The 24170-nt window shown below is 39.1% G+C and overlaps 1 protein-coding gene and 1 long non-coding RNA gene across 8 annotated transcripts; one reads left to right on the top strand and one right to left on the bottom strand.

The window, feature by feature from the left end:
- Window positions 1–1577: 1577 nt before the first annotated feature.
- nadkb (NAD kinase b) lies at window positions 1578–18190 on the bottom strand. Of its 7 annotated transcripts, none has more exons than XM_031293934.2 (12): window positions 18181–18190; window positions 15145–15432; window positions 14950–15033; window positions 14274–14403; window positions 10111–10219; window positions 9409–9494; window positions 8191–8293; window positions 7841–8019; window positions 4923–5022; window positions 4472–4629; window positions 2431–2513; window positions 1578–2329 (listed from the first exon to the last, which is right to left on the bottom strand). In XM_031293934.2, the coding sequence occupies exons 2-12, from the start codon at window positions 15429–15431 to the stop codon at window positions 2170–2172; spliced, it is 1479 nt and encodes a 492-aa protein (XP_031149794.1). In that variant the 5' UTR covers window position 15432; window positions 18181–18190; the 3' UTR covers window positions 1578–2169. The 7 variants fall into 7 exon arrangements, with proteins under 7 accessions (XP_031149794.1, XP_031149792.1, XP_031149795.1 ...); XM_031293932.2 differs by lacking the exon at window positions 18181–18190 and adding an exon at window positions 17986–18173; XM_031293935.2 differs by lacking the exon at window positions 18181–18190 and adding an exon at window positions 18139–18157.
- A 1783-nt stretch (window positions 18191–19973) lies between these two features.
- Window positions 19974–20896, top strand: LOC116045270. The gene is made up of 2 exons (XR_004103891.2): window positions 19974–20358; window positions 20834–20896. It is a non-coding gene; the product is annotated as an uncharacterized LOC116045270 (long non-coding RNA).
- Window positions 20897–24170: the final 3274 nt, after the last annotated feature.

Here is a 24170-nt window from a genome sequence, read left to right as displayed (position 1 = left end):
ACGTCATAGTATAGCATGTCAAAAAAGTCATTAAAAAGTCAAAGCATAGTATGTTGGAAAAAAGTCATAGTACATCAAACTATGTTGAAGAGTTGAACCCTAAAACTCCAATCTTCACTTTATTTCTAGCTGTTTAGCTCACTGAGCTATTTGTGAAGCTCATTAGCTACTGGTTTTGGCGTCGATTTATTATTTAAATTACGGAAGACAAAAAAAGCCATAGTATAGTATGTCGAAAAAAAGTCATAGTATAGTATGGCGAAAAAAAGTCATAAAATACTTATAGAATAGTATGTCATAAAAAAGTCATAATATAGTAAGTTGAAAAAAGTAATTAAAAAGTCATAGTATAGTATGTCGAAAAAAGTCATAGTATAGTATGTCGAAAAAAGTCATAGTATAGTATGTCGAAGAAAGTCAAAGCGTATTATGTCAAAAAAAATCGTAAAAAGTCACAGCATAGTATGTAAAATAAAGTCATATTATAGTATGTCGAAAAAAGTCATAGTAAAGTCGTAGAATAGTATTTTGAAAAAAGTCATAGTATAGTATGTTAAAAAACAGTCATTAAAAATGTCTAAGTAGTATGGCATTGATTGCAAAGAAACTCCTGCACAATGTCTAACTTGGTGTTACATATTAATAATCCATCTTTTGTAGGAGGTGACAGTGTGCAATGCATTGCATGCATGCATATACAGCAATCTACATCCATCTATTAAAGATTTTTCTGGGATGATATATTATTGTTACTATAGAGTGTTGTATTTAAGCTTAAGATCTATCTATAGTAATGGAATGGAAATTATTGTTATGTAATTTTGCCTTCTTTCATGTGGAAGTTGGTGATTGGTGCAGTCAAACAGTCACCTCCTATAAAATAGATGGCTTCTCAGTCTGTAACACCATTTGCCTGATGATGGTCTAGTACCCAAACATTGCCAGCCATTCCATTTATTTTTGCAAGTTAGACTGTGTACGGAAGTTTCTTTGCCACTTTTGACCTACTCGTCCTGCTCCGATGTACCTGTCTCATGCTATAGATGTGCAAAGTATCTTTCTGTTCAAATTAGTGTCATAAAAAGTAACAAAAAAGTCATAGTATGTTATAAAAATCCCATTATAAAAAGTCATAGTAACCTCATGTTAAAGAGCCTGAAACTAGCAAATGTAATAATAATAAAAAGGTTATCGTATGTGTGTGTCATAAAGAAACTCATAGTATAGTATGTCATAAAAAATGGCCCGTCACAATGTCAACAAGGTTATAGACTCGTATGTAGACACCAGGATGTCCACAGGTCCAGAAACAATCTTAAAATGTTTATATTAAAAAGAAAAACTAAGAACAGTAGTAAAATAAGAGTCACATCACAATTTATGTTTTGAAGTAATTCCAGGTTACTGAAACAACTTTTTTAAGTAAGGAATTAGCCCACCCATCCATTCCTGCAGATTATATTTTGAAAGGTCAGTACCTCAGTTGATTTTCTTATCGTCCAATAAGATTTTGTTTTGTTGTAGCTGATGACTCAGAAAGTTTGGCTTCACACAAAGATCAGAGTAATGAAAAGAAGTTAGTGTCTGTATCTTTATTTTTCTACTTTTTTTCACATTGACAGTATATGAAAGCAACATGACTAGTGTAAGTTTCTCCAACTATTTCTATTTTGTTTTGTTCGACAACATGCAATCTGACTTGTAGAATTTAACTTGGACATAACAGTTACTGCTAGAATGTACAGAAAGTAGGCCTTGAATTGCACAATATGTGTTTTGTACAGAACAATTACACACAGTAGTCTTTGGCTGACTCAGTAATAGAAACTCAGTTGTAAGTCTTTTTTATCCTCCAATTTATATAACTATCACATACATATTACATTATATACATATATGCTTCAATCCTGTATGTACAAATTTACATTTACAGTCCTTTTTCTTATCTATTAGTGTTTCTTACCTATAATCCTAAATGACAGATTGTGTTTGTACTGGAATGTAATGAGATGCTTTTTCAAATGCATAAAATACTGTATACACAATATGCTCATTAAACATGCTATTCAAAGGACTAATGTAACAGTAATTTGGCTAACTCTGACCGCCCTCACTGTCACACACACAGCTGTTGTGGAAAACGTTGACTTGAATGTAGCAACCGCTGATTCAGTTTTCGGTGTCTGACGAGTCCGATATGTCCGCCAGTCGCTCTTGCCTCTTGCGTACGTTCCAGTGCAAACACTGAGCCAGGCTTTCAAACCAGTCATACACCAGGTCATGGCAACAGATAGAGGGCACTGGGTAACAAGATGTAGTAATCTTGATGCTGTTGGGAGAGAAAAGGCAAACCCAAATTAATCCTAAAATGGAAAAAATAAATCTGTATGATGAAACGGCAACTGATAATGACAGTTAAAAGAACTTTACCAGTCTCCATGCTGGATCTCCTGTCTTTTCCTACCATCAAAGGACACCCAGGCAGTGTTCCTGGCATCAGGGGACAGGGTGATCTGATTTAGGGAAAAAGAGGACAGTCAGTCAGTTTCCAAGCTACAGTTATGAGTTATGGCGTTTTTCCATTACATGGTACCTGCTCGACTCGCCTCGACTCTACTCGCCTCGACACACTGTGCGTCCGTTTTCCATTGCAGATTTTAGTACCGCTTCAGCGTGGCTGGTCGTATGCCGGCTCGACGCACACACCAGCGCACAAGTATAACATCAGGCCACTTGAGCTTGTTTTACAGTTCTGTGGAGGCTGTGCATGCTGTGCAGTAAACTGCCGTGACCTAACGCGACACACACACAGAACGTCGAAGGTGTGTTGCCAGAAGACACATTTTGTTTCAAATGAAGCTGGAGGCAGCAAAAAAAACAGCTGGCTAAACTGTTTAAAAATAGCGGGTTTGTTCAGGACACCCCCGTCTGTCGCTTGGAACCTCGACTGAGGAGGTACTAAAAAAAGTACCTGTTAGCAGGTACCTGGTACTTTTTTTCGTAATGGAAAACCAAAAAAGGCGAGTAGAGTCGAGGCGAGTCGAGCAGGTACCATGTAATGGAAAAGCGCCATTATACACACTGACCGACTGACACACCAACCAGAGAGACCAACAGTGCCATCCATGGAGCCATGTTGCTAGCATGGCTAAAAAGTTTCTAGGTAAATATGTAAGGTAGAAAATGCCTTAGTACGGAAATTTGTTGGCAAACTGAAAAAAAGTCCTTAGCCCAGGTACAGAATGACACCATCAATGTGAGAGCAAAGGTACGGTGCGGCAGTCAAACATTGACAGGGATTGATGGAAACGTCATACCACAATCATGACATAAAAGAAAGAGGCAAATAATGATAACCAGGAGTGTTTTTTAAGTATTTCAATTAGGGATGTCCCGATCAGGTTTTTTTTCCCTCGAGTCCGAGTCCGAGTCATTTGATTTTGAGTATCTACCGATACCGAGTCCCGATCCGATACTTCTATAATAATTCAACTTTATAATACCTCCAGACTGCAGACATACTCGCGCTTTCCGCTTCAAGCTGCTTCCGTGTTCTACTTTTCCGGCATTTAACCAATAGCGTCTCTGCAACAAAGTGATGTCATGCCGCACGCGTTGCTGTGTGGAGTCAAAAGGGTCTAACTCTGTGCCACCGCGTAACTATAGATGTGTTAAAAAATAATGAGAATATATATACATATATATCCGAGTCCTGATCGGGAGGTAACGTCCGATTCCGATCGAGTCTGAAACCACGTGATCGGGCCCGATTTCCGATCACGTGATCGGATCTGGACATCCCTAATTTCAATTAGTTTACTGGTAAACTGTCAGGCAGCACCATCGTTAAAAAAACAAATGAGGGAATATGATTTGGAAAAATGATCCTTCGAGTAGAGTTTTTAGATAGATAGATAGAGTTTTAGATATTCCGGTATATCGCCCATTATATTTAAAAAATGATAATCCAGAAACGCGTAACAAAACATAAACAGATTTCCCTAACATTAGTTATTTGTAGTTATTTATGAGTCCTCACTAAAATAATATGATAATGCAGTTTAAAAATAAACTTTTTTGTTTTATTGTCACAACAGAACAGAGGAACATCAAAATTCTAAAGTTCTGATAAATAAAACATAAAAATACAAACTTAAGATATGAAACTTAAAGTCCTGAACAAAAACAAATCAAAGAGTGTTGCCAACAGGGACGTTGTAGAGTACCCTCTGGTGGACAAACTATGCAACGCCAACACTCATAACATGGTTGAAGGATGTTTCGTCCGTTTTTATTTTATTTTTTTAAATATTTATTTATCAGACAGAAAAAAAAAGAAATATTCATTGATCAGCCATTATAAATGCCGATACCGATAGTTTGGAAAATGCCTAATATCGGCCCGCCGATATATCGGTCGGGCTCTAATTTGCATCAAGCTCAGTCCATCCTCCTTCCCCTTCATTCTTACCATGAGCTCCACCCCAGCAGGGACCACGATGGGCCTGAAGGAGAGCGAGTGTGGGCAGATGGGCGTGACCATGATGGCGGGTACATTGGGGTGGATCATGGAGGCTCCTGCTGCGGCTGCATATGCTGTGCTGCCTGTAGGTGTGGACACAATCACACCTGGAGGACAGAGAGAGAGAGAGGGGAGGATTTAGCATATTTACAGTATTAATTCACCATATCTACGAGTTAACCCTTGTGTTGACTTCGGGTCACATGATCCCGTTTTAAATTTTTGTTTTATATCAGAAAATATGGGACGTAGAATTAAGCGCTGAAAATGTGTAGAAGAAAAATTTAATTTATTAATTAATAAATTTAATTTTTTTTTCAAGGTTGAAGGGAAGACAACACAAGGGTTAAGACAATAGAGTGACATTACATGACAGGACGAAGAGTATGACTGCTCTTACCGTCTCCCTGCACTGAGGTGATGAGCCGTCCATCGAGGTACAAGTCCACGTTGGACAGGTAGGAGGATGGGCCTCGGTCCACCACCACCTCATTCAACACCTGAAAACACACACAGACCAAAGTTAATATTAGAAGGCACTCAGACGCTGCACAATCTTTCAATTTGACTCTGAATCGGTATCAAAATGGTGACACATACATAAACATATGACCATGTTGATTTTGCAGAAAACCTAAATCCTCTTTGGGAATATTAAGACTTTGTACAAGCAAAATCAGACTCATGACCATTTAAATTAATCCTGTTATTGTAGTGCCATCTATAGGCCCAATGCCATACATGTTTTGATGCGTTTGGGAGCAATATATATGTGAATTTGGCAAGCAATAACTGGAAAATGTGATGGCGTATAAAAGAATTAAATATGTTTTTAACCGAATGTGAAGATTGGATGCAAAGTATAGAAAAGGAGTGCTGACAAAAATGAATGTGGAGAAAAATCTGTTCATGTAGGAATGGGATGGAACTTAACTGAAGGTTGGTAAAGACTGTGTCAAATGTAAAGTGCTTCATTAATGGCCACATGGTGTCTCTATCCACAACAAAAACTCATCCAGAGACATCCAGCTAACAAACAAGCAAAGAACTTTCAATACACCCTCTCTGGCAAAGATGATATGGCAAAATAACCGCACTGCCTTTGCTATATATTGTGAAAAAGCTCTATACAATGGGGCGGTCTTGAATGTAATACTGTCTTTTTAGAGAATATGAATATGAAATAAATGTAATCTCTGCACTCAATAAAAACAATAAATCAGCCAGCAACAGACGCAGTTACAGTGCATTACATTCCCACATTACAGGAGGAAATTACAAGCAGACAGAAACTGCCGGTGTGCAGACAAGCAGCACACAAATCATGTGTCCACACTTCAGAGTACTGCAGCGCTGAGCAGTGATGTCTGGCTGATGTACTGACATCAGAGCTTAGCGCAGAGCAGACATCCTGCTGGATGCAGCAGAAGTGATGTAATGTGAGGTCAAACTCAAGTTCAGAGACCAGAACGATCCGTCACTGTCTTTTATCCATGAGACGGGAAAGAGGGAGAGCTGCACTTAAAATGACGAACTGCAGCTGTGTGTGTGTGTGTGTGTGTGTGTGTGTGTGTGTGTGTGTGTGTGTGTGTGTGTGTGTGTGTCTGCAGCAGTGAGGCATGTTGTTTATTTACAGAGTGTGTCAGACCAAGAGCGTCAGAGCTCATTAAATATCCATTCGGGGTTGACTGCGTTATTGACGTTGTGGTCTCCATGGCAACTGGCTCAACAGAACTTCATACACATCCTACTGTTTCTCTCCCATATCTGCATCCAGCAGATGTATTATGACTGTCGCCATGGCAACCCGGCTCGCTCACTGAGCTTGTACACATGTACGAACGGACAAACACACCCAGGATGAAAAAGGAAACTAGGAACGAACGCACGCACGCACACACGCACACAATCATCTTTATGGGCTTACAGCATGCTTTTCGTGGTGTGATCCAATACAGTCACACAAACCCTTTTCGACCAAGAACTTAGAATCAGAGGAACTCAACTAGGAACTAAAGTCCCCTTAAACATCCTTGTTTGCATTTCCACTTCATCTGAAGCACCATGAAGATTAAGCACATTAGTCCAACAAGTGATTAAAAAAGGAAAGCCTTTAAGAGGCAATTTTCACACACAACGAAACAACAACAAAGACATGTTGTTTATGTATTTACGGTTGTGTGACTCTGATGTTTCAGCGTATCATGAATGAATGGCACGGAGACACGCAGAGGTGCAAATTAACGTTTGTTTGTCTCTCACTTGCTTTCTTTACTCTGAGCTCGTTCACATACATACTCTCTCTTCATCTTACTTTCTTTTTAGACCAGTCAAAGAATGTAAATGTAAATAACTACATTTATATAACTATTATATATTTAGCGCTTTTCTAGTCTTAACAACTACTCACTGGCCGAGGTTGCCATACAAGGTGCCACATGCTCATCAAATAAACATTGATACAACACACTGAGTGTTGGCGCAAGGACTTCATGGACTTGTTATCTATGGAACAGGCTGCTTTAACTCTGCAAGAGTCCTATAGGCAGGACGGCACTCAAGGTCCCTGGAACATTATTCGATCATATCTTGACAAAGAACGTATCAGCTCTATGTAACTATTGTCTGGTTATTAAACCAACTCGATAGAGGTTACAAAGAGCTACATTAGAAAACAATGTTAATAGTAATAATAATAATGGAAAATGTACTACAGATTCTGTGAAATATTCTGCAACGCCCCCCTCCCCTTATTATTTTGTCTTGTTTGGTTGTATTGTCTTGTGAAAAGAAAAAAAATGAAAAAGAAAAAAAGGTAAACATTCACAAACATTAACACACCGGTGGCGCAGGATCTGGAGCAATTCGGGGTTCTGTGTCTTGCCCACTTCGACATGGGACTGCATGCATCCAGGGATCACACCACCGACCTTCCGATTGGTAGGTAAGGTCAATAAGGTAAGGTAAGGTCAATAAACTTCAGCAGAAATGCCTGACTGCCATTCTAATATTGACTCTAATCTCACCCAGTACTTCCCTATGGTGCGAATAAAGCTGCACATAAGTTGTAGCAACCAAAGGCAATAGTTTCTGGGCCTCAGAGCAGGGACTCTTTTAGCACCTAAACTTATGGCAGATACTATATTTAGTCCTCTGGTTAAAATACAGGTAGGATCCTGAAATGGTTCATGGGCCCCTGGAAAAACTTCCTGCAGTGAAAAGGGGGCTGCAATCTGCATCTTTACCCTGCTTTGTGTATTTTTTAGGCACTTGGTCTCTCTCCTCTCAACAAATAAACTTGTGCCTCTTTGTTCTCACCTGTAGCTGCAGGGTGACCTTGCCGGCCTCGCTGTTGGTGTGTCCATGAGGAAGGAGTCCGTTGTGTTCCTGCTGCAGCTGCTGAGGCTCTCTGCTGTACGACTCCTGGCCTGTTCTCTGAAGCATGTCCTTCACCACCTTCACCTTAAGACGACTGCGCAGAGTGATGGCTGCATTGCCTGAAAACCCACATACAGTCATTCGTGCAAACATAAGCACCCCCGTGGCATTCACATACACATATTCTACTTATTGTACTGATTGTGTCAAGACGTTTGACCCTTCAGGAGAGAATGAGTGTTTACGTTAACATGCATTAGACCAATATTTCATGAAAAGCTCCTCTCTACCTTCAAACACTTTGGCCACTTCGGTCTTGTATGACTCAAATTTGAAGGGCGTCAAGAAACCCAGAGAGCCGAGGTGAAATGCCATAACCGGAGGGACGCTGCCCTACAGAAAAGAAAAACAGTCTGCACATAAAAATCTGTCTAACTCTCACCCCTCTCAGAACAGCAGAATCATGGCCCAAAAACTCATCTGTTTACTAAACTACATGTAGAACACAATACTGAGACAAGCTGTATACATTTGGAATTAAAAGATTTTATTACTATACTTTTTTTTTTATGTGTTAAAAATTGGTATATCTTAAAGAAATGTATTTACGAAATTGCTTATTATGAGCAACTATACAGTAAACTTAATATTCAGGATACTTAAATACGAGCATCTAATTTTAGAATCACAGACAAAAATGCAGTTTTGAATTTTAGCCTGTTATGCCAGTTGTTGTTTTTTGATCTTCAAATGCTGTTCAGTAATCCGACTATTTGACATAAAGTGGCAACAATATACCAACACTATATAAAATATGGACATATCTCTGTGTCGTCACCCATGGGTTTCTTAAGAGCCAAAATGAAGCTCAAAGTGGGCGGCTCCCAGTGGCTCTAGCCGTCTCCATCTTGGCAGTGCCTGACGTCGGCTAATCCAAAAATGGGCAAAAAGGTGGAGCGTTGATGGAGCTGAGGTGGGCCGAATGAAGCGTACAGTTTGTAGCCAGTCTCAAGTAGCCACTCGATGAACTGCAGTTTTTAGCACTTCTGCATTGGCTTCATTTTTATTAGTTTCACAGAAATTCATGACTTGAAAAATCTTTTTTTACTGCGATTGTAGATTTGACAGTGCAAGTCCCAAAAGACAAGATATAAGAAATAATTTTTCTTTCATTTGATTTAAAGGGAATAAATACTAAGACATATGTAGTATAGTTTACCTTTTTTAAATATTTTTTGGGGCTTTTTATGCATTTTTATAAGGTAGTACAGATAAACCAGAAAGGTGAGAGAGACAGAGCGAAAGACACACAGCAAAGGGGTGCGGGTCGGATTTGAATCCACACCTCTGCCAAGGATTCAGCCTAGATGGGGCGCACGCACTACCGAAAGAGCTAAAAAAAACAAGTGTAATTCACATTTTAAAGTATTTTTGTGTAGTATACAATGTTTAAGGGTTAGGGTGAGTTCAGCTTGTCTAAAGTGATCAACCAATAAAAGTGTGATTACCTGGAAGAGAGAGGAGGCGTAGAGCAGAGTCCCATCTCCACCCAGACAGATGATCAGGTCTATGCAGTCAGAGATATCATCATAACCTGCAGGCAGACAAAAACACGGATAAACTCAATATATTGTTTTCATTTTAACAGCATTATACAAATATAATATTCAATGTATTTTTATTCAAGAATGTAAGAAAAAAGTGGCATTTTTTTAGATGTCAGCCAACATATGTGACCAGTAATGCATAATAAATTAAAACCAGACTGATATGCAAACCTAACAAGCAAATAGCAATAACATAAGACAATAAAATACTGTAGTAAAATATTGTCTATAGTATTAATGGGATCTAAACTAAACTTTGGCTGCAGAGGTAGAAATGAACATTTACGTTAAATACTGTAATCGAGTACAGGAAAGAAAATACTGATACCATTCTCAGGGAGACACTAAACACTAGATTCATCTCGGCAGCTTTTGTTACTGGTTATTTAGCAAAATAAGATTCTATACTTGGAAACACCACAAAATCTATATACCACTTACATAAAGTCGTTAGAATGAGTACCTTTAGTTTTAGCATTTTACAGCTGAAATTTCTATTTTTAAGGGCATATTTTACATCACAGTATTAATACTTTTATTTCTGATACAAATGTATGCCATTAGTTCAGCATTAATGTTTGTGGTTTTATTGTTGGGTCTCACCCTCTCTGAAAGTGCAGAGCTGATTGCGGATGGAGCCAAACGCCTCGTCCTTTGACAGCGTAGCATCATCTGCAACCCGGCGTTCCACGTACACCATCATCTGCTTCTCCTGATACACAACGACATGCTTAAGTGACAGCAGCCAAAACGAAATCAGACATCTCTCAAAAGTACACTTTCTGAAATGAAGTTGAGCGTACGCCAACCATGTGGGGTTTAATAGGTCACTGTTTGTATGGAATGTAAATACATGGGTTCGCTGGGATTCTTTGACAGTCTTGTTACACAAAGGACAGCTTGTTTTGGAAACACGTGGCCGAAAGGTGTCGTAACTGCATGAGACCAGACTGTAACTTTTATCGCCATGTCTGGTTCATTTCCTGGATTCTTATTGTTAGACGCTGCTCTTCAGTGTCAGAAATGTTTCAGCGTACACTCGTTCTTCAGCAATATAGGGTTAGTTTACTAGCAGCAGAGGACAAAACTGTAACTGAAATCAATTGAATTGATAATCTGATATCCCCGCTGATAAAACTAAACACAAAATTGCAACCTGGTATTTCTCTCAAATTGATTGACAGGTATTTTAATACATTTTGTAGACTAAGAATGAAAAACTAACATTTTTAATTATCATAAAAACACACAAAAAAGTATTTCGTCACAATTTGTCTGTCCCAGAAATAAATCTCATATCTCAGACAAAAACTGAGCAGCAGGTGGAGCAGCTCTAAGTAATGCAGGTGGAGGTGGTGATGGTTTTGAAACAGCTGATATGTCACTAGAGTACCGAGTTGTAGGGTCCATTCAGACCAGAAAAAGGCGATCCAGTGTGTCACTTAAACAGCCAATATGTGTGATGTCATGTTGTGTTCTTTAACCCCCCAATGTAGCACAAGTAGACTTTTTATTTCACATTTATTGTTTTCCATCAGATTATTTATGGATCTCGACATTTCCAACCGCACTTGAAAACAGCTTTTTCATTTTACAAAGGAAGAGAGAGCGAAAAGTGGCGCTTCTGATTTGTTTTTTTACATAGACAGTAAAGGAAATGGACAATGTGACCCCGTTGATTTCTACGGAGACCAGTGAAGGATATTAGAAGCACTTTTCCGGTGAGCGCTGAGCGTTACTGCGCAGCCTCCAACTGAGAGAGACGACGTAAATGTGCCGTGAGCAACGTGTCTGGAAGTTGGAAGTCTTCTGGTAGCTGTGCCAAGAGAAATCTCAATCATTCCCAATCTTACAGAGAAGGAGAGCGTAGGTATACGTAAGGAGATACTGTAACATAGGCACAGGCTAATTATTGCTAACTAAAATGCTAGTTAACTAGTTAACAACTTAAACAACAATGTAACAATGTAACAATGTAAGTTGAAACTGCCTGCGAGCGTCTCCTGTACTGTATGGTAATTCCTCTACTATGCGACAGTAAGTCCCGTGGTTATGACACAATCGTTAGCCTATTTTTACAAAAACGTCTGCTACGTAGCCATAACTTGAGGTACAAGGGGTTGGTGATGGCGCAGTGGATATGACACATGCCTTTGGTGTGGGAGACCCGGGTTCGAATCCCACTGTGATACATCAACCAATGACAAATAGAGTCTTTAAACGCTTCAGATGTAAAGTTATTTGCTGTCAAAATGAATGGCAGTCAATGGAATGCTAACAGCGGGTGAGAGCTTGTTAGCATCAAAATGGCGCCGTAGGAGCTACGCGTTGTGGAGAGAGGCTTACCCCCTTGGTTTTTTACCCTCATAGTAGAGGCCTGCCGATTTTTGGCAATTTTTTACATAATCGGCATCGGCCAATATCAAGCCGATTAATAAGCAGGCGCATCTGCGGGCAGCCTAGTGTTAAAAACATGAATAGGGGAGGGGAGCTGCCTCCAGCCCCTCCCCTCGTGAATTCTTGCGCAGTGTGTCTCGCGCAGCCACTCCAAGTTCAGACGCTACCGTTAGCAGTAGCATGTTGCTGGTGTTCTTGCCTTGGGATAAACTGTACTAATAAAACCGTACAAAACACCGCGGCCACACCGCTGTGGAAGCTCCCCGAACGTCATTTATCAGAGTCTGGTTGTTACCCCTGTCCGTGGCAGTCTCATCCACTCCTATAACGGAGTTAATTGGAGCTAACCGCTAACGGAGCTAATCGTTGCTAACAGAGCCTTCAGTTCTCCGTGCCTGTATCCATTAACTGTATCTATGGACTCGAGCACGAATAAAACTCTTAATTTTATTAAATTGGCTGGACGAGTTTTAAATTCCAACTTTTTTGAATGACAGAAATGTGCTCAGATAAGATCCTAATGAGGTCAACAGGACATGTAACAGTAGGATCCCCAAAACACAGATAAAACACTTCAACAAATGAACAATGATCTAACAAACAAGGTGAACAAGAACTGACTTTAGAGAGCCCTAGCCTTATGTGATTCAACAGGAGTTAGGAGGAAATAGTGTTGAGATTAATAATAACATGTCACTTTCTGTGAAGCAGATTTGTATTCTCAGAAGTTTAATAAATGCTGATAAGTGCACTAAACTTTATTTTTTCATTGAAAGGTTTATTTGACAATGTTTATTTTCTTCTTACCTGTTTTGTTTATATATTTTTCATACATTATTTATACAATATAGGCTACAGTATGTTTTTACATTACATTTTTAAATGAAGTATAGGCTACAAGTGTAGATTGGTGAAGTGTTCAATAAATGTTTTTGTTGAGAAATTCTGTGTATATTAGTGTTACATTTTATCTTTCAAATAGAGGTTTAAAAACAAGCACATATCGGCCAAATAAATCGGCAGCATTAATCGGCAATCGGCTGACCCTGATTTCTAAAGATCGGCATCGGCATCGGCCAGAGAAAACCCATATCGGTCGACCTCTACCTCATAGTTTTTTTTTTACTTTCTTGTGGCAGCGATAGAGACAGTGATGTTTCCTGTTTACAGGACTCTTACAACTCCTGAAAACGGATTGCCAAGTCTGATCGCCGGTTACGTGACTGGCTACCGCAGGGTGACGACGGGTTGCGTTTCTTCAAAAGTTGAATCCGTCTCAACTTTTCTTCAGCAAAATGAAAGAGTTGAAAGAGTTGAAAGAATTGCGTTTTTGCTGGACCACTTGTCGACGGCTGCAGTCTATGTGAACCCAGCCTAATGCAGTAAAACAATATGGCGGTAATGATATTCAAGTTTATCAAATTAAAGTTTATCTGAACACAAATCCAGAGTTTTCTGTAGTTCACCAAGCTAAATATGTTAGATTTAAGACATTTTTTAATAACACAAAGTATGCAATTTAAAGTTTTATTTGAAGTAGAGTGAGACGCCTTCCTGCAGTTCTCCCTTTCCCCTCTGCCCCCTTGCACGGGCAATGCATGAATCTCTCTCTCTCTCTCTCTCTCTCTCTCTCTCTAGACTTTCTGGAGCCTGGAAACTGAGCCAGGAGCAGGTGCAGAAGTCTACCACTTGAATTACAATATGCTGAAATACGCCAAGTGCCTACCACAACTTTAATACCTCTTTCATGGTTATACCAGGCAAAGTATGATGGAAAACCATGAGGGACAATATGGCCTAGAATCATTTATTCTTACCACATATTTCAGTACTTCCCAGCGATATATAACAATAATTCCTAATGATATTATGAGTTAAATTAACATAATTTAGACCTGGATTAAGCAGCAAAACATGGATGGATGCATGAGCACTCAAGAATACTTAAATAAATACTAAACAAACTGAAACTCTACAAAAAGGAATAAACAGCCTCCTGCACGCATGATCTACTGTTGCAACAATCCCACAGGGATCTTTCTCTTCTCTGCACAACTATGACCTGACTGAGATTTTTCTATAAATATTCTATGATTTTTCAGACTTTTCAAGACATGCAGATACCCTGAAACCACAACTCCCCACCACCTGTTTGCTTATTATGGGATTGAGAACATTTTAAAACAATTTTCTTCGAAGAATGTTAGTGTCTCAAGACATCTGAAAGAATCAGAATTTGTATTCTGTGATTTTTCAGATATCAAAGTCTGCCTCCTCAATCGTACATTAACATTACAAAACATTCATCTCCTAAAACATATATGATAACAAACATACAGTATAGTTTATCGATTCCTATTCTCCTGTACCTCTACTAGAAACCTGCAGATCTCTTTGAAAGGCTCGACGAGGCTCTCATCTCGGATTTTCCTGATGACAAGCACGTTGACAGGTGGTTTATTCCAGGTGAGCCGCTGGCTGGCTGGGTCCTGGATGTGCCTGGGGCACAGAAACACACACACAAGTGAGTAAACAAACACACCATCGGTACCTGACAGGTAGCGAAACAGACCAAAGAGTTAACTGTTACATTATCACTTTGTCTTGCCACTTTAATTCAGCTTGCTGGATAAGTTTCAAATAATGTCAACCTCATCTTCTGAGTGAAGTAAAAGGTAGATCTACAGCTGCAGTCATTCATTAACTTGTATGAAACTATGATGTTACGTCTGTAGGAGTAAGGTCCAAATTCCAAAACTCCTCTTTACCGTTTGTCTCTCTCCTCCTTTACGTGGCGGATCGCAGGCATTGTGCAGACAATTTTGTCTGTCTGTTTCCAGATCGAGTCCAAGGAAACACTCATGAGACCAGATGATAACAAGCATCTGTGGTCTGTTCTGTTAGCCATCCCATTTCATGTAACATCCAATCACACCATTCCCATTTTATCTTATCTCACACAGTTACACAAGCTTCGCTGTTCTGTTCTTCTGTGTAAATAGCATTTGCCAGTTTGTACACACAAAATTCGACCCTCATGCTTACATGACTGAAGTTGGGTTGGGAAGAATACAGGCTTTGGGTCCGAAGTGAGTGGCTGGATACGGTCCATGTAGAAAGTGGGCTCTCCTGTGAGGAGGTAAAAAGAGGAGGACAGGTCAAGACATTATCACAGCATGTCCCGGGCAACAGAGTTGTGGCAGTGGCACGGCAGACCAGCTGACAACCTTCAGTGCAAACCTCTTAGGAGAGCTTTCCGCTGTGTCGCTCGTTGAGCCAGAGGGGTCCAAGTGCTCGTGTTGGCCTGGCAACCTCCGCCGCTCGACCTCCCAGTGCAGCTGTTCATGATCACCACCACGTCGCTGCGATCTCGTGCCTTTACGCCGTCTCCTAGGTGACTTGGGCGGGTGCTCTCGGGGTTTGGAGGGTCTGGCTGACTCTGACAGCTGACCGGGGGGCGCTGAGGGTCGCGCCATATCTGGCACTCCCAGGGGCTCCGATGACGGACCGGTCTTTGAGTTCTCCATTCTGCAAGGATGCAACCATAGACTGTTAATATTAATGGACATAGCATGTGTGACGTCACCCATTGGTTTGTGGAGATCTGCTATGAGTCGTCGAGTTTGCCGTTACGGGTGCAGCCATTCTGGTTGCGGATGTAACGATTTTAGACGAGAGGGAAGAGTGAGGGAGGAGCCACGTTAGGTTATACACTTTCACTGGCAATCACATCATAGCCACGCCCTAAAACACCCCCTGCTTTATCGCCGATTTTAAAATCAACGAGACCATAATTAAAAAAATTAACATCATTCTGTATTGCAGAAGACTTAAAACTAGCGATTGAGACCATAATCTCATTATGAAAATGTTTACTGAGGTAATAAATCAAGTGAGAAGTGGGTCACTTTCTCATAGACTTCTAAAGAAACCGACCTCCTTTTGCAACCGCACGTGTCGCCCTCTGCTGGAATTCAGATAGAATGCAGGTTTAAGGCACTTTTGCAGCACTTCGCCGAACCGGATGCGTTGTCCATTAATATTAACAGTCTATGGATGCAACACAGAAACATCTGTTAAAGATATTTTGACAATTTAAAGCGTAGAAACAATCTATGAGATGATTCTATGAATAACTGAAAATTCTTAAGTTAGGCCTGTCGCAATTATTGCAATTGTAGTAATTATTAAAATTATTTCAGCTAACCAAGATCATTTTGCATAATCGTTGGATTCCACAAACAAGGGAGTTTAAGGCCAATGTTACAAATGCGGCAACAAATACAAGGTAAATAAGGTGTCTACGTGAGCACAAGGTTCAATGTCAGAAAAAAAAACAGTGACAAAGAGAGCTTGGCTGTCTAGATCGTACTGCTGTACATATGAGACCGTATTTGTTGCTTACAAAGCAAAATGATGTAGCGGGGAATCTCCCCTTTGCAGCAATGTGTTTGACAGCTCTGGGGATCTGGAGAGATTTCACTTTCTCTCTGGGTAAAGCCTGCATTAATGCTGGCTTTGTGTTTGCCGTTGCATATTAACTTTTGAAAATTAAATCATGCCTCCTTCTATATTAATTAACTGTCTTGAACCATGTTTCCATTACATTAGGTCGGCCTTAGTCTCGCTTTGCCAGACCCCCCCTCCAAAGCACGCTGAAGGAGAGTCTGGCTACTCCACATAACATTCGGGGATGGTAGGAAAACGTGCTCTGGTTTAATGGCATTTCTTTAAACCAATCAGAATCGTGTTGTGCGAGAGATTGGACAGATAGTCTAGCTAGCTGTCTCAAGTTACCCTGCAGAGATCTGAGGAGCAGTCAACAATAATCCTCATAAATCCACCAAATTTAAAATTCCAACACAAAGAAAGCGGAAGGAAACGGAAAATAAATGCATCTGGCAGAATTTCCTGCAGCACCTGAGCAATCCAGGAAGTGGAATGCAAAGGATATAGACTAGGTTGGCCCATACAACAGTTGTAGAACAAGCTATTTAAAATAAATCTGTGCAGCAGAGCAAAAAGTGAAACATTGTTTAAGCCAACTATTTAAAGATGAATTGACACTCCTTTGCCAACATTTGCATAATATCTATGAGCATCCATTGAAATTAAAAGAATGGATTAAGGCCTAGTTGCAAAGCCAAACACAACAGAACCACTCTGTAGCATAAAATTAACAGAAAAAGACAATTAAATCGTTAATTGCAATTATTTTTATGACAATTATATTATATTATATATATTACAATCGAAAAATCTTTTTCAGTCATTAAAATACCAAACGTTATCTGTAGCTTCTATATGACAATTTGCAACTTTTCTATATTTGATATCTTTGAAAATTGAATTTTAAACTGGTGAAAAATTACTTTAATCGCTTAACAAAATAGTTAGCAATTCATTTTCTGTCGATTGATTAGTCGACTAATAGTTGAGGCTCTACAGCTAGAGTGTGGTACCTAGAGAGACAGAGTGTGTGTCTCCTTGGGTTCAATAGGGTTAATGTCAAACCTGGAGAAATAATCGATGGTTTAATCACTAAAATCGTTAGTATCAGTCTTACAGCAAACTGATATTGATTTGCTCCTAACGTTACTGTCTGCTACAAAACACAGTCAAACATGAATTGAACTATCTAGCTAGCTAGCCTAACTAATGAAATATGTGGGGGGGGTGAATCAAACCACGGACGTAAGCTATATCAAGCCAATGTATATTCACGACCAAATTAAGGTAAAACAAAATTCAATGTATTGATTACCAATTTGACCTTGGACCAAGCTTTAGTAAGATAAGCGTATTTTTAACACACCACACGTAAATAAGCAACTAACTAACACCGGGGTGAAGTTAGTTTGATGTTTGATATTGTAGCTATCTATTGAAGGTAACGTTAACATCCGCGAAAACCGACGAATGTCAAACATTAGCTAGCTAAACTAACTTCTCCTCGGTCTAACACAAAATCAACCGACTAACCGCTAGAAGTGGCTCTCAGATAACCGTTGACTTGTTGACAGCGGACGTTACCTAGCAATAAGCTAAACTAGCGAACCTCTGGAAGAAACAAAGCCTTACTGTGTCAGAAAGAAGCAAACATGCTCATATTGCTACTACTTCATTAAGGACCGAGTGGGTTAAGACGCTACAAAAACGTGAAACGTTATTTAAAGACAGACAGCGCCGTCAAACTTGCAGCCATACAGTCTTGAAAAGCTGACAATACATGACCGAGGGGGAAGTGATGTTTCCAATGGACCGGGGTTCACTCACATCCATGGGTTCACTGCGGTCTGATCTCTGCGCAGGACCGGTTTACTTAAAGGAACAGCGCCATGTTTAGTGTCACGTCCACACTTCATTATACATCCATGATTTACACACGTTCTCTTAGTACCAATACATCCGTGTTTACAAAGTGGCAGTGGCACCAAAATAACTGGTGAAAGCTGTTGCTGTTGTTGTTGTTGTTGTTGTTGTTGTTGTTGTTGTTGTTGTTGTTGTTGTTGTTGTTGTTGTTGATGTTGTTTATTTCATTTATATAGCAAACAAGTATTGCACCAAAGCGCTTCACAAAAACAGACTTAAGTATACAAGCATACAATATATGCATACAACAGTAGGCCTACATAGCTAGATGTGAAAATAAAACGAAAGAAAGAAAGAAAATTAAATTTATCTAACACAAATGAAACCCCAGGGAATCAGAGAAAAAGAGAAAAAACTTTCAAATTTAAAAAGTTTAAAACCTAAAATTATATAAAGTGTTTAATTATAATCAATTATTAAACTGACCAAGTAAAAAGGCTGCTATAATTTGTTTTTAACTCTGTTTACTGGTTTTTGAACATACCAATCTCAAAAAGCCACGTTATACACAAACAGGGGCAGACACATGATGAACAATACAACACACAGATGAAACGATAAATAAATAAAAAACTATGATCAGTAGTGGAAAGTATCATTTACTTAAGTACTGTACATAAGTACAATTTTGAGGTAATTGTGCTTTATTTGAGTAGCCTACTTCTGCTCCACTTTATTTGGAGGGAAATAATATAATTTGATAAATGTAGTTAACCTACTAGTTACATTACAGATTCAGATTGTTATTATCAACAAATAAAATATGACAGGCTGTTTTATTGTAGATTAAGCTACACAGCAGTATATAAAGTAATTATAGCCCCATTACCTGCTGCAACATTAATGTGATACCTACATTAATCTATCAATGTTTATAATCCAGTAATATGATATACATTAGGCCATTCATTCTGCATAATGAGCACTTTTACTTTTGGTACTTTAAGCATATTTTTATGCTTATACTTTTGTACTTTTATTTTGAATGCAGGACATAGTAGTATTTCTCCGTTGTGTAACTGTAAGTAAATGATCTGAGTACTTTCTCAAAGTAAAAGATAATTCAATTTGCCTATAGGTCTATTTCCTTATTTGATCCAAATGAAAGAGATATGTCTTTACATTAAAACAATCATAAAAATGGGAGCTGTAAATGTTTTAAAGCATTAAAAAAATGTGAGATGGAATATGACAGGCAGAGAAATGAATAAAAGAGTTACATTACCTTACATTATTTATTTATTTCTTTAAGTTGTCATTTTTGGTATTCTAAATAGTTTTTACTTATTATTACCTTTTTTTTAGTAAAGCCCTTATGGCTATGTGATTTCAGGGCAGACCCTGTTGTGATATGATTGGCTATTGCTCTGCCTTTGCATACTATAGCTCTAACCTGTTTGTCTTAAATAACAGACAAAACTTCAAACGTGCAAAAAAGCAAACTCCAGGCAGTCATGAGTATATAGGAGCATGGGTAACAGTAAGTGGAGTTTTGATTAAAAGCCTTTATTTGTTGAAATGTTTTTTCATGGTTTTGACCTTGGCAGTGTGAGAGGAAAGAGCATGCAAAACAGGGCCGTACAGTCAAGCATTAATATTTGAACTACTATCACTGTACTCGGATGAGCCTCAGGACTCATTTGTAGGCCTAATTAATTTTAATACCATGAACCACATTTTGTTTGCACTTCGGCCCACATTACAGTCTACATGCTTTTTGGTGCTATTTCCTGGTCTAAAAGTGCCCTTAGTTGTTTTATGTTCAAAAATCTCTGTAGCTTCCCAACTGCACTGCATACAAAGTCTCAGTAAAATGAAAAACTGTGTACTTTGTTTGTGATTAGTTGCTTAAACTCCACTCCCTGTAGTAATGGAAGAAAAAAAACATTCAATGTAAGGTTTATGATTTGTGAACTGACTTGTCCAGTTCTGACACACCTGTTGACCAACTGCCTTCCCTTTCTTTCAACCACGCCTTTTAAACCATTTTTTGATAGTACAGCTGCACTGAAGCTGGATATTTGGGTGACAGAGACAGACATACAGTGCTGCGTTCAACATCAGATGAATGCATTCACACAGGTAATAAATCCAAAGGCAACGTGTCTTTGCATGTTTGTTTTAAATAGGTGAGCGTGTGGTGTTGCAAAAGTCTCCTGTCAAACTGAGAGAAATCTGTAAAGAGTGTAAAGTAGACTTTGATGAATGAATCTTCTGGTGCGTCTTTGCAGCACTGAAACATATTCTTAATTCAAAAAAGTGCAATTGGAATGGTGAAAAGTACTTAATATATTTGTATTTTTTGCTTAGTTCTCTCGCTGATAAAGGCTATCTCAGTATTTAGTCAATGTCAACTTTCTATTAAGCCCGGGCACCTCTACCGGCTTGCTGTTACCTGTACTTTGATAACAAAAAAGCAGGAGAGGCAGAGGTGTAGTGTAATACAGCTGTACTATCAATAATAAGTAAGCTACAGATAAAGAACTAAGAGAAAAATTAACATCCAAACTTTAATGTGTTGTTTTAATCTGTTTGACATTCACTTCTGGGTTTACAGGGTGAGAAGAAATAAATCCTCAAACAAGGCTCTCAGTTATTGTTTTCAACAGAGAGGGGAATAGTAGTTTAGACGCCATTCTGTGCCACATGCTCAAAAAGAATGGATTTATTTAGTCCAAACACTCACTTACTATTAAATAAGTTGATTGGTGCACAAATAATCAATTTATTCTAATGTGTAAAATGTGACACAACGTGAAAAAATGTGATGTTTCAGTCAAAGGACAAGCGTCACTTTGTCACCGTCTGCACGTAGAATTAAAAAAATAATTTGGTATCTGAAGAACTCTTTTTTTTTTTTCAAAATTATTACTTGGTGAAGAATGAATCCTAATTTTCAAGCCAACACGAATAAACCTTAAAGCGCTCAGGAAAAAAAAGAAAATTTGAACAAGTGGACCTTGGGGTGAGATTGTTTTTGTAAACAGAAAATAATTGATTTGTGTATTTATTTATCTCTTATTGTCTTTTGGCTTTAAAAAATGACTGTGTGAGTGCATACAGTGAGTTTATTATTAGGATATCACTGTGATAGCTAGTATCTCACTGTCTATACTGTGTACTGGCTCCATTTCCTGGTTGGGATTATTGATACTGCAGACTGTGAATACGCCTGTTTTACTGGGTTTGACAGTTAAATCAGTTGTAGATTGAAAAGCAGAAGGGAAAAATTGAAACATGATGGTTGGGGAAGCTTGAAGGCTCTCTTAAATACTTAGTTAATCTTGTGGTTATTATTTAAACTGCCTTGACGTCAAACACCTATGCCAATGAGACACTTGAGTTTTCTGCTGCAAGGAAGAAGGTTTTAAAAAAGAAAAGAAGAGCATGGTGGTTACTATGGGACACTGTCTCCATGCAGACACATGACATGTTTAAATAAGCAGTAGAAAAAAAAACATGTTTCTTTTTTATTTTAAAGGTGCTGTAGGTAGGATTGCGAAGATCCAGGACTTAGCCAAAAAATGTGAACATCGACAACTTCAGACAGTCCCTCCCCCCTTTCCGCTAAAGCCCAAAACGGTTTCCTAAGCCCCTCCCCCCACAAGGGAGAATGAATGTGTGTGCATGAGCAGTGATTGACACTGCTTCATGTAGTTCTACTGGAACATAGGGTCAGTTTCAGCAAATATGACAGAAAGTTTGTTTTATAAGGCTTACCTGCACCTTTAAGGGAAATTCCACTGTGAGTTTGTTTTTGTAATAAAACGGATCGTGCAGGCAGAACGGATCGTGTACCGACACGTGTCGGTACACGATCCGTTCTGCCTGCACGATCCGTTTTATTACAAAACAAAAGCATGTGCAGAACGATCCGTTCTGCAGTATGCAAGATAATACTGTTTTACGTATCCATACGACCTGCACGATCTGTTCCACGCTAGCCTATGGCTAGCCTCCACCGGGAAGCTAACGTTAGTTTAGCTAACAGCTAATTCGGCTAACCGCTAGCTGACAGCTAGATTCAGTCTAAAATAACGTTAACTCAAACGTAATGGGAAAAGCAGGCTACAGCTAAATTAAGACTTCACAGTAATAACAATAACGACAAGTATTGAGTGATTGTATTTTAAATGAGCACAAGTAAAGTAGAACTGACGTAACAGCTGTTATATATGTTAGGTGTTTGTTATATATGTCAACGTTTATTTTCAAGTTTTATTTTGAGGGTCTTTTAAAGTTATTACATGCTGTCTCAGCTAGCACTTAGCCGAATTAGCTGTTAGCTAAACTAACGTTAGCTTGCCTGTGGAGGCTAACGGCAGACCGCTACAATCAGCTAGCAGTTAGCCGAATTAGCTGTTAGCTAAACTAACGTTAGCTTGGCTGTCGACCGGAAGCGTGGAACAGATCGTGCAGTGTCGTAAATCCTCGTACAACCGCGCATGCGCGAACATTTTGCGCATGTGCAGAACAGATCGTGCAGGCAGAACGGATCGTGTACCGACACCATGTGTCAACACTTTACGACCAAACATTACAACTTTTTTATTAAATCTTTTTTTATTAAATATTTATTATACAATAGTCATAGCTACAAACATTCGAAACTTGTCACTGATCCAAAACCGTATAGCGACATCGTTGTTGTGTTGTTTACGTTAATGTTTTTACCTTTAATACTTCATCTTGACTAATAACCATAGACTGTCTATTATTAATGCGATTAAGTGTAAACGTACATAAGTGTCCTTTTGAAGATGGGATGACAGCTCTCCCAGCCACCACTGCTGTATACCACTATAGTAGCTACATGCCAACGGCAGTAAACACTATAGTAGCTACATGCTAACGGTCATCTTAGCTGGCAATGTTGTTAAATTCTCCCCAATTCCGGGTCACATTCCTGCTGAAACATGTCCGATTGTGTAGTGTTTGGTTCAGAAGCCTTTATCTGTGATTTTTGACGTTAGAAAGTGCTGCTTCGTTCCACTACAATCTAACGTTAGCATACTCATAGCTAACTATTGTAGCTGCATGCTAACGCGACATAGCGGAGCATATAGCTAGCTATGTACGTATATAGCAGGACTTTGTACCGTAAAAATCACCAATAAAGGCTTCTAAACCAAATACTAAACAAATACAAATACAGTAAAGTGACTGGAATTAGGGGTGAAATGTCCAGCATTGAGCTACATAATAGTTTGCTAGGAGTTAGCTGGTCTCTCACAGAGATCTCATTTGTAGCCCTGTTTTACCCGATACTTTCATAAAAGTACAAACACATGAAGTGAGAGGTATACACATGCTTAAACTTTATTAAAAGCACGGTTAACCTGAAGCAGGACGGAGTCATGACTTAAAACACCAAAGCAAGGCTTCTAGCTCAGGCTAGCTAGCGTTAGCAAATTACCTTCAAAGTTGCAAAGAAATGACGAAACGTAAAATTTGAAGCCTTTATTTAATTTGCTACATGGTGTTGTACTGGATGGCAGGACGACCCTCCGTATATCATTAACAGATACTTTAGGCAACTCCAGCAAACACCTTGTAAACTTCATCTCTGCCATCATAACGGTCTACGGTCACTGTCTAATGTTTTCTTCCGGTAACCGGGAATGTCCAAACATCCTTACGCCAATGCGTGCATAGAGCTGTGAAGTTTGCCGGTGTTCGCGCAAGCGTAGAACTGATCAGGCAGTGCACAGAACGGATTTTACAGGCGGTACAGATCGGGTACTGACAAAGGAATAAGATTTATACACACATTTTAATTTCCGAGTTCCATCTACAAATACATCAAAGACAATCGGATAACGAGATTGTTTTTCGTTTTCCGTTTTTTAATATCAAAACAAAAAACGAATAATGGGTTGTTTTTTTCCTTTCAA

Source organism: Sander lucioperca, chromosome 9, assembly GCF_008315115.2.
Source record: "Sander lucioperca isolate FBNREF2018 chromosome 9, SLUC_FBN_1.2, whole genome shotgun sequence".
In the NCBI taxonomy this organism is placed as follows: domain Eukaryota; kingdom Metazoa; phylum Chordata; class Actinopteri; order Perciformes; family Percidae; genus Sander; species Sander lucioperca.
This window is presented reverse-complemented; position numbering and strand designations above follow the sequence as displayed.

Bases quoted from the DNA above. Each gene is read 5' to 3' on its own strand.
- nadkb (XM_031293934.2), bottom strand. From the start codon at position 15,431: ATGGAGAACTCAAAGACCGGTCCGTCATCGGAGCCCCTGGGAGTGCCA. The intron at 4,630-4,922 runs GTAAGAGCAGTC...TCTGTCCTCCAG, and splicing joins CACCTCAGTGCAGGGAGACG to GTGTGATTGTGTCCACACCT. The intron at 2,514-4,471 runs GTAAGAATGAAG...TCCCTAAATCAG, and splicing joins CTGCTGGGGTGGAGCTCATG to ATCACCCTGTCCCCTGATGC.